Raw genomic sequence first — 14,271 nt, forward strand, 5'->3', positions numbered from 1 at the left:
AACTCAGCCAATAGCGAACCATTCCTTTATATATTAGCAAACGACCAATTGAAGAAGAATAAAATATACGACTAATACCACCATCCAATCAGAGTGGGTATGCAGCTAGGCACAGCGCAGTAGGAATAGCAGTTCCAGACAACTGGAGAGCTGCAACTACATCCATTAAGAATATCCTTGCTTGTCAGGGTGGTCGAAAGAAGAATTAGTTGTATTGTCTCTGAATGAGATCAAGACGAATCGCGCTGTTAAACAAGTCAATTGATGCAGTCCTTTGGACTATATACAGACAACAATTGAAAGAACAAACATGAAGCATTCAGAGAAATTATTCTTTTGAATGGGGTTAATAAACCTTTGCGGTTTCCCCGATCAATTTTAGAATTTGGCAACAAATGCTATTCACAAGAATAGGAAATATTTTTTTATATACTGTATAACTGTAGCAGCCCCACTCCAGTGTTAAAGTGGACCAATGCATTGCACGGGATGTCTGTAACTGAACAATCAGGCACACCATGCAAACAGATCGGACAGGATTCCATTATTGCTTACTACTATATAAAAACGAAATGCCTTACACGTTTATGCTCGTGTTTTTAGACAGCGTGTTGTCTATTGAATTAAAGTGTAAGGGCCATTGTCTGTGTAAAGAGACTGGGTGTCTGGAAGTTTGAAGCACAGGTACTGTAAAGCCAGTGCTATAGTGTGTAGTAAATACTGCAGTACAGAAACGATGAAAATAGAAAATTATGTCGATGTTTCTTTGGCTCACTGCAAGGTCAAAACTGTATTTTTTACTTTGTTGATATTTGCTTTTCTAAAATAATAATAATGATAACAGCTCATGAAATGAAATAACTCATTGGATATGTACAAAAATGAATACAGCAGTTTTCATTATTTACTGTTCGCGTCAGTACCTTGGACAGCGCACTTGGGCGATAAACTACTCTTGATAAAGCCGTTTCTTGGCATGGGGAAACCCACCCGTGGAGGTTTTTTTTATAAATATCATTGCAAGTTTTTCTACACATTTGCCGAGTTAAATTCCTAGGTTATGGCAAGTTTGAAGTGTGGTAAAGACTGCTGACCCACAAAATAAGTTTCGGGTGTAATAGCGGGGCTCGTACAACTAAAGGGAGCATGAAATAGATTAAAGCTCTTAGAAAATAAGGGTATCAATTGAATATATATATATATATATATATATATATATATATATATATATATATATATATATATATATATATATATATATATACTACCGGTCAAAAGTTTTAGAACACCTCCATTTTTCCAGTTTTTATTGAAATGTACGCAGTTTAATGTCTCAATGTACTCTGAAATTAAAGCATATAACAAATAAACAATTGGAGATAAAAAAAGAAATCATGGAATCGTTCTGTTTAACAATATTTAATCTAAATTTTTGACTCATCAAAGTAGCCACCTTTTGCAGATATAACAGCCGAACACACTCGTGGCATTCTTTCTTCAATGGAAATCAAATATTGTTCGGAAAGTTCTTCCCAACACTGTTGCAGAAGTTCCCACAAATGAGTTGCACTTGTAGGTTGCTTTGCTTTCATCCTTCTGTCCAGTTCATCCCAAACCAGCTCGATGGGGTTTAAGTCTGGAGACTGTGCTGGCAATTCCATGATTTGAAGCCTACCGTCTTGTTCTTTTCTTCTAAGGTAGTTCTGACATAGCCTGGAGGTATGTTTTGGATCATTATCTTGCTGTAGGATGAACCCCTGACCAACTAGGCGTATACCTGAGGGTATTGCATGGCGCTGCAAAATGCTGTGGTAGCAGTTTTGGTTCAGGGTGCCACTCACTCTGTGCAAGTCGTCGACTCTGGATCCAGCAAAAGAGCCCCAGACCATCACGCTTCCTCCTCCATGTTTGACAGTTGGTGTCACACACCAAGGAACCATCCTTTCGCCTACTCGACGGCGTACAAAAACCCTGCGTGATGAACTGAAGATTTCAAATTTTGATTCATCGGTCCATAAGACCTTCTTCCAGTCTTCAGTAGTCCACTGGCGGTGCTTCATGGCCCAGGCAAGCCTCTTTTTCTTATTTTGCCATCTTAGCAATGGCTTTCTTACTGCCACTCGACCTGTCAAACCTGCAGCTCGAAGTCTTCTCTTCACAGTTGAAACTGAGGCTTGCTTACTTCGACCAGTGTTAAGCTGTGCTTGAAGCTGTTGTCCTGTGAGCCGCCTATCATGCAAGCTGTTGACTCTCAGAAACTTGTCTTCTGATTCTGTTGTGGCTTTGGGTCTGCCAGACCTCTTCCTGTCAGAGTTTCCTCCAGTTTCCAAGTGCCTTTTGATGGTGTAGGAAACTGTACTCACTGACACCTTGGCTTTCTTTGCAATTTCTCTAAAGGAAAGACCTACACTTTTAAGGGTTATAATGGTCTGTCTGTCTTCCTTTGTTAATTGCCTTTTTCTCGCCATTATGAGAGCAATATACTACTTCCTGCAGTACAATACTGTCCAAATAATGTTTAAGAGGGTGTAGTAACACAGTTTGTTCCAACACTGCTTCTATACAGACAGAGGGTTTGTAAGTAATCAACAAAAGTTGGGACACCTGTAGGAATTGTTAGCATCAACCTTCAAGGCTTAATTTACTTCCATTGCTGCAGAACAGCTGTAAGTTGTTAACCCATTACTTGTTCCCTGAAAAAGGCCTTTTTGTATAACTCTGAAATGTACATTATTTTTCAGTTTTTGGCAGTTTACCACTTACCTTTGTACCATTTCAGGTTATTCACTGGACTTGAACTGCTTAAATTTCAATAAAAACTGGAAAAATGGGGGTGTTCTAAAACTTTTGACCGGTAGTATATATATATATATATATATATATATATATATATATATATATATATATATATATATATATATATATATATAGTTAAAATACAAATTGCACCACTGAAATACGTTTAGTAATACAGTATATAAAAGACTCATCTCCATGTTGTAATCAACGTTTATGGTGGGCTGACAGCTGGTATTCAGTTTGAAATGACTTAAGTATCAAAGAATGCACTTATTCTAAAATAACTGTTTCCAGTGTTTTAGAACACATATTTTGCTGCAAAATAGATTCTACTGCAAAAGGCAGTCAATGAATAATTGACACATATCCCCCAAGTTCCATTGCCAGTGTTGTCGAGTAGAACATAACCCTTTCACTGCCACATTGTTTTAACCTCTGGCCATATCACTGACACAGAGCATACTTTTACATTGTGTAAGGAATTCACCCAGGAACAATGGCAGTTAGTTAATAAGCTGTTCTTTCTTGGCACAGAAGAGAATATAGCAGAGTAATAGGGAGGCACTCTCCCTAGACTTAGCGGGACATTCTAAGTGCATGGCTGCTGCATATATATATATATGTATATATATATATATATATATATATATATATATATATATATATATATATATATATACACACACACACACACACACACACATATATAGTAACAGGACGAGAGCCCTGCCTGTGTGTTTGTTGCGGAATTACCTGGGTGCACTTGGGGATCATTTAAGTGAATTATTGTTTAAGTGTTTGTAATTAATGTAATGTGGGTGTGTATAAAAGCTTGTCTTTGTCTGTGTTGGTGGTGGGTTGAAGGTAGGAGTTATGTGAAGGCTGAGGCTGAGGCTGAGGCGGAGGCTGTAAGTGTGCTGTGTAACCATGGTTTACTACTGTGTGTTATAAACTGAGAAGTGTGTTTTTGGGAATGGGTAAATCGCATTTAAAGGGGCAAATGAGCCATAGCTGAGGGCTGTGTTACAGCATGCCTAAGGACTCTTGTTTGGTTGTTTGCGCCTGGTAACCTTACTTTTTATGTTTTTCTTGTGTTTCACACATGCCTGAGGACTGAACAGAATACACATCCCTGAGGACTGAACAGAATACACATCCCTGAGGACTGCACAGAACACACATGCCTGAGGACTGAACAGAATACACATCCCTGAGGACTGCACAGAACACACATGCCTGAGGACTGAACAGAATACACATGCCTGAGGACTGCACAGAACACACATGCCTGAGGACTGAACAGAATACACATGCCTGAGGACTGCACAGAACACACATGCCTGAGGACTGAACAGAATACACATCCCTGAGGACTGCACAGAACACACATGCCTGAGGACTGAACAGAATACACATGCCTGAGGACTGCACAGAACACACATGCCTGAGGACTGAACAGAATACACATGCCTGAGGACTGAACAGAATACACATGCCTTGGGATTGCACAGAAAATAAAACAAAGGACACTGATTCAAAGCAGTTCCTAGTTCACTTAAATATTTTATCTCCTGGCTGTCCTGTCTTGGCAAGGCAATTCTTCACACATTAAATAAACAAGCTATTAACATGCTGAAATGTATCCCCATAAGCACAGGAATGGTCTCTGTAACTTCACACAATGTACATAAAAAAGGACTGTGCTGAGGGATAGGGTTTTACTACTGCTACCATTTGTCTTTCTTTTACACTATTCAGATTCATTGAATGTTATTGCTGTGCAACACTATCCTTCATTCACTTTTGAAATGTTTGGTAAAATGTAATGTGATCAATATTTGACAACATATACTGTATGTTTTATGTATGGTGTCATAATGAGTGCTATTAAAAGGTGTGTGCAGTGGTATGGGTGTCACACTGCAGGAGGATGCACAGTCCAAATCCAAAATTCTTAAACCCAAGCTCAGCAGCTATAGTAAGCGTGTATTAGACAGTTTAAAGTGGTGCAGAGAGTGGATATAAAACAATAACAAAACAAATACATTATTTATTTAGCACCTGATACCATCAACATTGTGTTTGGTTTAAAAATGGTAACCTTGCATGACTCTCCGATAAATCTGTGCTACAAAATCCAAAATAAAAGTATTTCCACATACAACATAATACTTATACTGTTTTGCCATGAAGATCAAACTGCGTTGACATGTACTGTATATAATAGTCTTTTAGATTCCTCCTTATAACACTGTCTAAAACTTTACTGTGGTAAACAGATCCAAAAGCATTGCAAAGTGTAGTAAAGCATAGTAAAAGCTTAGCGAAAGCAGCATACACACTGCCAGCACGGTAAATACAATATACAGTAGTAAACGTTTATAAGGGATAATAATGTGTTATTTTAATTTAAATATTGTTCTCAATATTCAGAGCTAAAGAAAAGTGCACAGTAAAGAGGTGATTGGGGTGTGGTGCAGCGAAGTGCAGAAAACAGAAGTTATGCATTGGAATGAATAAATAATAAATAAATAAATAAACAATAGATCACAAATAGCCACATGTAAAGATCACTTGTTTTACACAGTTCCCTGAGTGGTCATTATATGACATTTAAAGTCTTTTCTTCAGTAATATATCATAATGGAATAACTTATCTTGCTCATTTTAATCACTGCCCTACCTCGAGGACTTCTTCATATGTTTGTGATATTGGGTAATTTCATTTTTTAAACTGGTTGTATGTATGTGTTCCATAGTAATCTGTTAATGTATTCGTACTGTGTATACACTTGGACGATGTGTAAGCGCAGAACAACGCACTAAGAGTACAGCAGTTTAATGCAGGCGGCCAAAGAATTGCCTGCTTGAAATGTGCATTAATGTACAAAAAAACCCCCAAAAAACCTTTTTAAACATTCCAATTGACCACAACTAACGCAACAAGTAAGCGATTGTAAATAATACGTTTTCACGACTACAAACCTGTGACTAGAAAAAAAGAACAACATTCTCACATAGTTCAAAACAAGTCAGGAAAGAGTCAATTAAAGTAGTGGATTTGTGAAGACCCCAAAATGGCAACGACCAGCCAAGCTGGGGTAAGTCTACACTACAGTTCCACAAATGAATGAGAAACAGCGGCTACAGTTTTACAAATTAAAAGATACAGTATACTAATGTAGTGATTGTGTCACATTGTTTTTAGAAAAAAAAAAAAGTTATATTTGTGGTTTACTGTGTCTAATTGGGTTATCTAGGCAGACACAGTAGTACGGATTAAAAGTCAAATAAAAGTTAGATTATCATTGCAAGTACGGTTTTAATTAATGCGTTCTGCATTTAAGAAACGTCTACCTGTAATATTATGATTTAATTTCAAACTCTAATTACATGTTATATCGGTACCTTTGAAAACACTAACCCGTTTACAGACGTGGCAGTGGGTCTGTTTGATGATGTGTACCTACCAAATGAATTATAAGTTTCCTTTAAGTACAGCACTTTCGTTATTTATTTTTTTTCCACGACGACAGATCGTGCATATTATGTGTTTACTATTATTTGAAAAATAGTTTATACTGGTCCACCGATACTAGTCGATAATAAAGTTGAAATTAATTGACAGAATTGTTTTTTTGTTAGCTACAGAAAATCACAAGCTTCGTTTAAGAAAATATTCAACCGTTATCAGAAATAGATAAATATCGCGGTTTAAATATCTTTATACAGCAGTGACTTTCTTAAAAACCGTTGAATTCGTGGACAAGAAGTATACGCAGGAATTAGGCTACCGTTGTAATATTTTCGCAAAGGTCCATTGAGAAATAATCAGGAATACTTTTTTAAAAACAGTTCTGTATAATCAAAATGCGGTCAGATGTTTACCTACAAAGACAAGTTCTTCATTCAACTAGAAACCGGACAGACAAAAAATCACAGACGTAAAGAGGCAATTCTGCATAGCACACATTGCGGTTTACACAGTTCCCACAATCCGCACATACCTGCGTGTCACTGGCTGACGCCCGCCAGAGACAATATGATCACACATTCTTGGAACGTGTCTGTGTATGATAAAGTATTGGTCGCGGGTTTTTAGTTGTTAGTTACAAAGAAAGTAGCTGTACTGAAAAAAGTAGATTTTTTTTTTTAATGTAGACAAATCAGTAATTACAGACGTTTTCTTATTCTAGAGATCCTCTTGTTCATGATATAAAACCGATGAGCCCTTAAGAGGCTTGGGTGAACGTGAGACCCATTTTCTTTCCCTCTCCTGCACTATGTATATAGCGTTGTTGGCATACTAAGTATTGGAACACATGCACCAAACGTTAAGCCACCATTATGTTTCAAAACGCTCCCTTACCTCAGAAAACATGTACTAGCACTCTCAAACTGCCTTCAAGCCCAAATCCTCCTTATCTTAAAGCATTCTCCTTTTTAAACCACCTTGTGTGTGTCATGCCCTGTCTGATTACATTACTATTTACAATTTTCTTCCAGGCTGAGGTTGCCCTGGGATTTTAAATAGTCTACAGTCAGTATTTAACAGGTTTTAGATGTGGAGGGTACTGGGTTTGTTTGATTTTTCTTTTTGTGGACCACGATTTTAATGGGTGCAGTGATCTTTAATGGTAACCTACTGTAGGTTCACATTGCTCCCTTTGAAAAATCAAGTCTATTTCCTATGCATTATACTATAGGTGACTCCACTATAAAAATGCAAACTCATTCACTCTTTTTCCAGTACTGAAAGTGTTTTGTTTTTGTTGTCATTTCAGGGTCCTGGAACAATGGCACTGTTTATTCTGTGTGCATTGTTGCTGAATGCTCCACCAATCCAAGCAGCAACAAAAGGGGTGACTGCCAGCTTAAATGCTAAGTGGCCAGCCACACCGCTTCTGCTGGAGACCAGGTAGGTAGATGTTGTAGACGGAATGTACAGTGATAACGTAGATTTAAGTATTAGCTTTTATGTAATTGACTGACATACTGTTATTATCTGAAATATGTCATAACCCTAACTTCCTGTTGATACAAGGCAAGCCTGTAATACCTCAGTCCCAGTAATGAACTCACACTCACTGAAGTAATCGGTGTCATGTCTTTGCTGTTCAATGAAAAAAATTATGTTTGGAACCTTTTTTTGTGCAATGTTAAACTATATTATCACAATTCTAAAACAAACAAGCAAACACATGTCAAGTAAATAATGTTTTCCAAATTGTCAAACGTTATTTGTAGTCGGAAGTTAATTCCTGGACTACAGCAGCAAATCATTGTATTCTTAATTTATTTTCAGTGAGTTCATTGCAGAAGACAGTGATGAAAAGTTCTGGCAGTTTGTGGACACTGTAAGAGAATTGACAATATATAGGAAAGCTGGTAAGTAAAATTCAACTGGGACATAAAGTTATACATCTACACAGATGTGCCTGAATTCTTACATTCAACATTCCACGTTTTTAATTCTTTATTCTCTCAATACAATGTGCATGTGTTTTGCTACATAGGCTTTGTAATTATTTTTTGCTGTCCTCGTTCTCCAGATTCAGGGAGTTCTTACTACAGCTTGTTACTGAAGAAAGCTGCCCAATTTGTAACAGATCTTCAGATTAATCTGTTGAAGTTTGCTCTTGCTTTGAGAGTGTATTCTCCAGCTGTGCAGATGTTCCAGCAGGTATGATTGGCAGTGCCGATTCTTTTCAGTGACCTCCATGCGAAGAGCTTCTCTTTTTATCAATTCAGTTCTCAATTGTTTTCAGGTGATTTGGGGTTTGAATGCATTAAACAGACAATAGCAAACACATTATTATTTAACACAGTAATTTATTCATCTAGCTTTTTTGTCCCTTCAGTGTTTTCCTGTGATTTACAGTATTACCTGCGGCAGTTATTGGGAGGGTGAATAGCAGTTCCTGAAATACCCCACCCATGTCAAAGTTTCTAGAAAAAAATAGATGGAAGATAAATAAGTAAATAATATGCACAGTATTACTTTAGATGGTGTTAATATTATGATTTATGTGAGACCTATTTCTGTATGGTTCCAAGTTCCTGTATTAACTATTCTTTCAAAAACCCTCTGAGGACTTTAACGTACTGTAAATGCTCTTTTGCTGGTACAAAAAAGAGAAAGATTTGCACAACTTTGAACTGATGATCTATGTGCTAATTCCCAGAGATCTGCTAAAAACGCACAACCACATTATAGATGATGGAGTTGGCCATACATATTTTCATGGAAATTGTCATCGGTTCCATTTTGTGCATGGCCATTTAATTTGACTTGTTTTTAGCATATGCTTTTACATATAAATTTGGTATTTTATGGGGGGGAAAAAAAAATCCACATTTTAGTCATAAGACTTGAATACATTGAGCTGGAACATGATTACCTTTGTGGTTTACAATGCTATTTTAACAGATTGCAGCTGATGAACCACCACCTGAAGGTTGCAGTGCCTTTGTGGCCATCCATGGGAAACACACCTGCAGTGCTAATGAGGTCAAGAAACTCCTGAAGAAGGCGGCCAGCAGGTAAGGACGGGCTCTTTAGTAAGCTCCTAGTTGACTCTTGCAGCTTGAGCTACTTGTTAGATATCTAAGGAGCTAACGAACCCCCCAGCAGTGTTTACAAGAAACAGATTACTCTGTTGTATCTCGTGTTGTCTATGTCGCAGTAAAATATATTTGATATTTTTTCACAAATCATAGGTACATCAACAAGGGAATTACTTCTTTCATCTTTTATTTGGGAATGTTCGCTAGGAGAGATTTTTTTTTCTTCAAGACATCTCGGTGTATACAGATCATGCTGCTCTGATTTGAAATGAGTGGTGCATTGTGGGAACAGAAAAAAACCCGAATGAATGCAGGAGGGAGCATGACCTGGATACACTGCAACGTTTAGAAAATACGTTATTTTTTCTGCTGCTGACCACTTCTGAGTAAATGTTGAGGAATGTATTCCCCTGGTGAGTTATGACCTATGATGTTTGATTAAATAATTCTAAAGCGTCGGCTATGTGTTTAAAGATACAAAGCTAAGGTGCATGTTACACAGGACACCACAAAGGAAACATAATGCGTTTCTTGTAAACAGTGCAGGGTGCTCTGCAACACTGTGAGGGGCTGCTGTGCATCCCTCAGTGCTTTTATGTATTTAAATTTATTTCACTTGAAAGTATGAAGGAAGTTCTATAAAAAAATTAATTTTTCCCTGAAAAGCTTGTGTCACATTTTTTTTTGCTAAATCATCTGTTAAATTGTAGTGGAACTTCCTATGGACATACCTTAATGTGAGTTACTGATTTCTAGTCGCTGATTGGTTGAGATACTGAAGCCTGTATCTTACCCCTTCTCCACTGGCACACCGACCCGTGAGGGCTTGGTATGTTACGGGTACGGGTGCTTCTCCACCGGCTGTTTGTCAAGCCGAGCGAGAACCAAACCGTGGAACTCCGGCCTCACAAAACATCTGAATCTGGCTCCAACCCGGGCCAGGGGCAGGGTTAAGGGTTTTCGTCATTACGTTACATCAGTCAGTACACGCCAGAAAGACAAACAACAAGCAACATGGCAGGCAGCGAGTGTGATGAGAGAAAAGTACAGCCTTGGGACGCTGAGGAAGGGCAGGCTCTAGTTAATCTGTGGGCAGATAGAAGTGTTCAGGAACATCTGCAGTCGTGCGTCAGAAATAAGAACGCCCCAATTTCCCAATTTCACTCAAAAACACAATGTTACCAAATTTCTCATCCTTGACCATTATTATATTAATATAAAGAAAAAAAAAATGCAGAAAAAAAAATTCTTAACTTATTTACAAAAATATAGTAAAACAAAATACAGCGCTTGTGCAGCTTGTTTTTAAGCACCCAAACAAAAAACAACTATCCTTAAACGGGATATCTTTGGCAGGTCCTGTTTTAAAAACCTTCTTTTTATCCCTTCAACAGAACCAATTTAACTTTATTAGGTTGATATAATCAGTAAAAATTTGTAGATTATAAAGAAATTCCTAAATATATTTACAAAATATAGAGGTACAAGATACAGCTGTACCGTTTGTCTACTCATTTTTGAACACCTTTTGTTTGCGCATCTTTTGGCAAACTGAGTTAATTAATAACAAATGTCTTTCGTTGCATGACGTCAGTAGCACGGCTCGGCTCTGTAGTGGAACAACCACCCAGGCTCTCATTAACCGCACTGTGAGGGCTCGGTGCGGCTTGGTTGTACAGTGGAAAAGAGGCATGAAGACCCCTTACCCAAATCTGTCCATACAGTATATTACAATTGTGTTTCTATATACAGTTTATCTAGAGAAATCGAGATCAAACTTGGCAAGCACGTTTTATTATCTCGCACGTTACAGGCATTACCATTTGTAAGTAACCACGACAGGAGTTGTGCGTTTCAGACGGTAGAGCATTCATCGTGAGGGCACTATTGCAATACAAAAAACTGCCTTCATTTTGCATTAATCTTTACCAAGCGTTTGTCACACGCTAGCCTCCTATAGATGTTTCAGATTGCATTAGGCTGTAATCGGATAAACTTGAGTTTGATGTAGTATTTTTAACCTGTATATGCACTCATTCACTTTCTTACCTTAAATAGTCGACATCATCGCTTTACGTTGTATCTCCTGTAGAGACTTGAGAGCAGTCAAAGGTCATTCAAGTTACATTGGGGTCTACAGGGTCAATTGTTTATTATACATACATTACACATAGCAGACTGTGCCATCTTTTGAATCGCACACAGGGTGTTGGCTGCAATAGATAAAACAACAATATCGGTGGCCTCAAAGTTATTACACAGACATGTACATTGCTGCACGGTAAGTGAAAATAAATGATGAATAACAGTTCTATACCATGTAATGATGAAAGTGTATTTGTGCTTGGTTCTATTCAAAGTTTTTATAAGAAGTATGCAACACTAATGACTGTCAATGCAATGGGAAATGTATGTATGTATTTGTTCTGGGTACTGTTGGTGTGCATACAAACACAGGGATATTAAAATACCTGTGTGCTCCACTCCTGTCAATATAATGCATTTACATCAAAACTGTTACATGGATAGCATCTGTGATCTATATAGTACAGTATGTTTTATGTAACTGACATTTTGATTCTGCATTTAATTTAAACACTGAACCACATGACTTGTCTGTCTGTTACACTATAACTCTATCTCCAACCCCAATCTAAAGCAAACATTTATTTTAAGGTTTTAGAATACATTTCATGATAACGTAGTGCTTGCTTTGGGATTATGAGGACCCTCTGTATGTGCCTGCACTGGTTTCCTGTGTTCCTATGGTTTGTCAGGCATCTTTCCATTGAAAAACGTTAATAGTCCCGACAAGTCCAATACAAAAAAGCAAATACAGATTGTTTGAGTCTGAGCTGCTTGTAGTTGTTGCTGAAACATGAATAGTAGGTCACAGAGCTTATTCCGAGCCTATACCAGCACAGCCTTTAGACCAGCAGCAGTGAGTCATCTGCAGTACAAGAAAGAGTCAACAGTGGACACTGATAGGCTTAGGAAGTCGGAGCGTGAAAATTAAAAAACGCACACAGATAGAAGCCCATTATAGCAGGAAGATGATTGGGCCTGTAAAACATATTAAAAAAATCCTGGCAGAAAACTGTATTAGAGTAATAAAATGTATGCTTTTTTATCATGAGAAACCGCTAGTTTAAAACTGGAGTATAGGTCAAAGAACAATACAAAAGTGTAGCGAAATTATAGCCTATCAGTATCTGAACAGGGTCCAGCCCCAGCTGGTTTAGATTAATGAGAGTCAACTGTATTATAATATGCGTTGGGGTATTACCAGAGACGTGCTAGTCCGTATAATTCTGTCCTGTGTCAGTTGATGTGCACTAGAAGATGTGGAAAGTGGAAAGCCTTGGAGAATGTCCAAATGTAGTCTTTGTGAAATGTATAATCTATGGTAATCTTTACTTTCAGAGGTTGATCACTGTGGGGCTGTCTGAAACTGAGACTTGTCGCGTCTCAATCTGGCTTGAACAGCGTTGCAAAAAATAGTGTTGTCACTCAAAAATACAATACTGAAACAAGTGTCCTGTTCTTTCTTGCAGACCCAAGCCATATTTGTACAAGAGTGACCATACATTTCCTGGGATTAATGGGGGAGATCCCCCAGTTGTCATCCTTTACGCTGAGCTTGGTACAAACTCATTTAATAACTTCCACAAGGTGTTGTCTGAGAAAGCTGAGAATGGAGAAATTGTCTATGTGTTGCGCCACTTTGTTGCAGTAAGTATTCCTTCTTCTTATTTTTTTTTTCTTGCTGTGAATAATTGATGATTTTCACCTGGCATGCAGGGAAGACATTGATTCCTGTTTTTCTTCTTCTGTTCTACTTTCAGGTGGTTCATTTCCCTGACAGATAATGAGTTATAGAAAAGCTAGCCATTCTAGGAAGACAATATTTTTTGTCAGCTTGTTGTCTGCCTGCATGATATTTGAAATGAAGCATATTGGGCGAAGGTCTCAGAAACTATGTAGAAAGAGAAAAGCTGATTTATTTTAAAAACTTTTGTTAAGTGCAGTACGGTATTCACAATTGACATTTAAAGCACTTTCATATCAAAGCAAGAGTGTTTTATTCCACTTTTGGAAGTAGATGTGTTATAAGCAGGACATTTGAGGGTTGTAGCACTGGTATTTAATCCAGAAACCAATGGTACGTGTAATTACATTTTGTGTTCTTTATTTCATTGAACAAAGTATACTTGAGAAATTTTAAACAAATGTCGATCACTGTTGGCAAAAGAGAACTTGACAAAAAAAAAGTTTCTTACTTCTTGGAAGAATGGTAAAAACGGACATCCTTAAAGCAAAGCATTTGCACAGTGTGTTGAATTAGATGGTTTAGGTGTCTTGGAGAGTACTTCACTTTGAAACGCTCTGGCATCATTGAGTTGATTATCTACAGAGCACATGTTTTGAACCATGTAGAACTAAAAGAGAATTCTACCTAGTGCCACCTCCCAAACCTATCTGTCAATAGAATGTAAACCAGGAAACCTAGGAGAAAGGTTTCTGAGGCAGTTTAAGATAGAGAGAATGATTAACTGTGTTTGGAGTTTACTGTGGTCTTTAATCTGCCCGGCACCTTTTAATCCCTAAATGGTATTAACAGGACTGCAATAGTGCAGCTTGCCTCCTCTTGCCTGTTTCACCATTAAAAAATAAAGAGCATTTCAGCACACAATTTGGCCTAACCTTTGCATACAATATTTAAGTATTGATTCCTGATACATGTGAAATTGTCAGAAGTTGGGCAGTTTGGTCTGTAATGGACCCAAGCGAATCGGGATTTCATTTTTTTCTTGTCTTTTTATACATCTATATAATTGGTGTTAACTTTGTGCTGCACAGGGATATTTAATTGGTTCCCGTAGGTAGGTGTAGATTAGGACATAT

General features: G+C 37.7%; 1 protein-coding gene across 3 annotated transcripts in view; it reads left to right on the forward strand.

Annotated features, from left to right (window-relative positions):
• Positions 1–5,841: 5,841 nt before the first annotated feature.
• Positions 5,842–14,271, forward strand: part of uggt2 (UDP-glucose glycoprotein glucosyltransferase 2) — a 60,403-nt gene continuing 51,973 nt past the window's right edge. For all 3 annotated transcript variants that reach the window (XM_059029292.1, XM_034012147.3, XM_059029293.1), the window contains exons 1-6: positions 5,842–5,900; positions 7,584–7,717; positions 8,105–8,187; positions 8,352–8,482; positions 9,230–9,342; positions 12,921–13,098. In XM_059029292.1, the coding sequence (XP_058885275.1) occupies positions 5,877–5,900; positions 7,584–7,717; positions 8,105–8,187; positions 8,352–8,482; positions 9,230–9,342; positions 12,921–13,098 (663 nt within the window). In that variant the 5' untranslated portion in view covers positions 5,842–5,876. The remainder of the gene's footprint in view (positions 5,901–7,583; positions 7,718–8,104; positions 8,188–8,351; positions 8,483–9,229; positions 9,343–12,920; positions 13,099–14,271) is intronic.

The sequence above is a fragment of the Acipenser ruthenus genome, chromosome 8 (assembly GCF_902713425.1).
Source record: "Acipenser ruthenus chromosome 8, fAciRut3.2 maternal haplotype, whole genome shotgun sequence".
Taxonomy (NCBI): Eukaryota; Metazoa; Chordata; class Actinopteri; order Acipenseriformes; family Acipenseridae; genus Acipenser; species Acipenser ruthenus.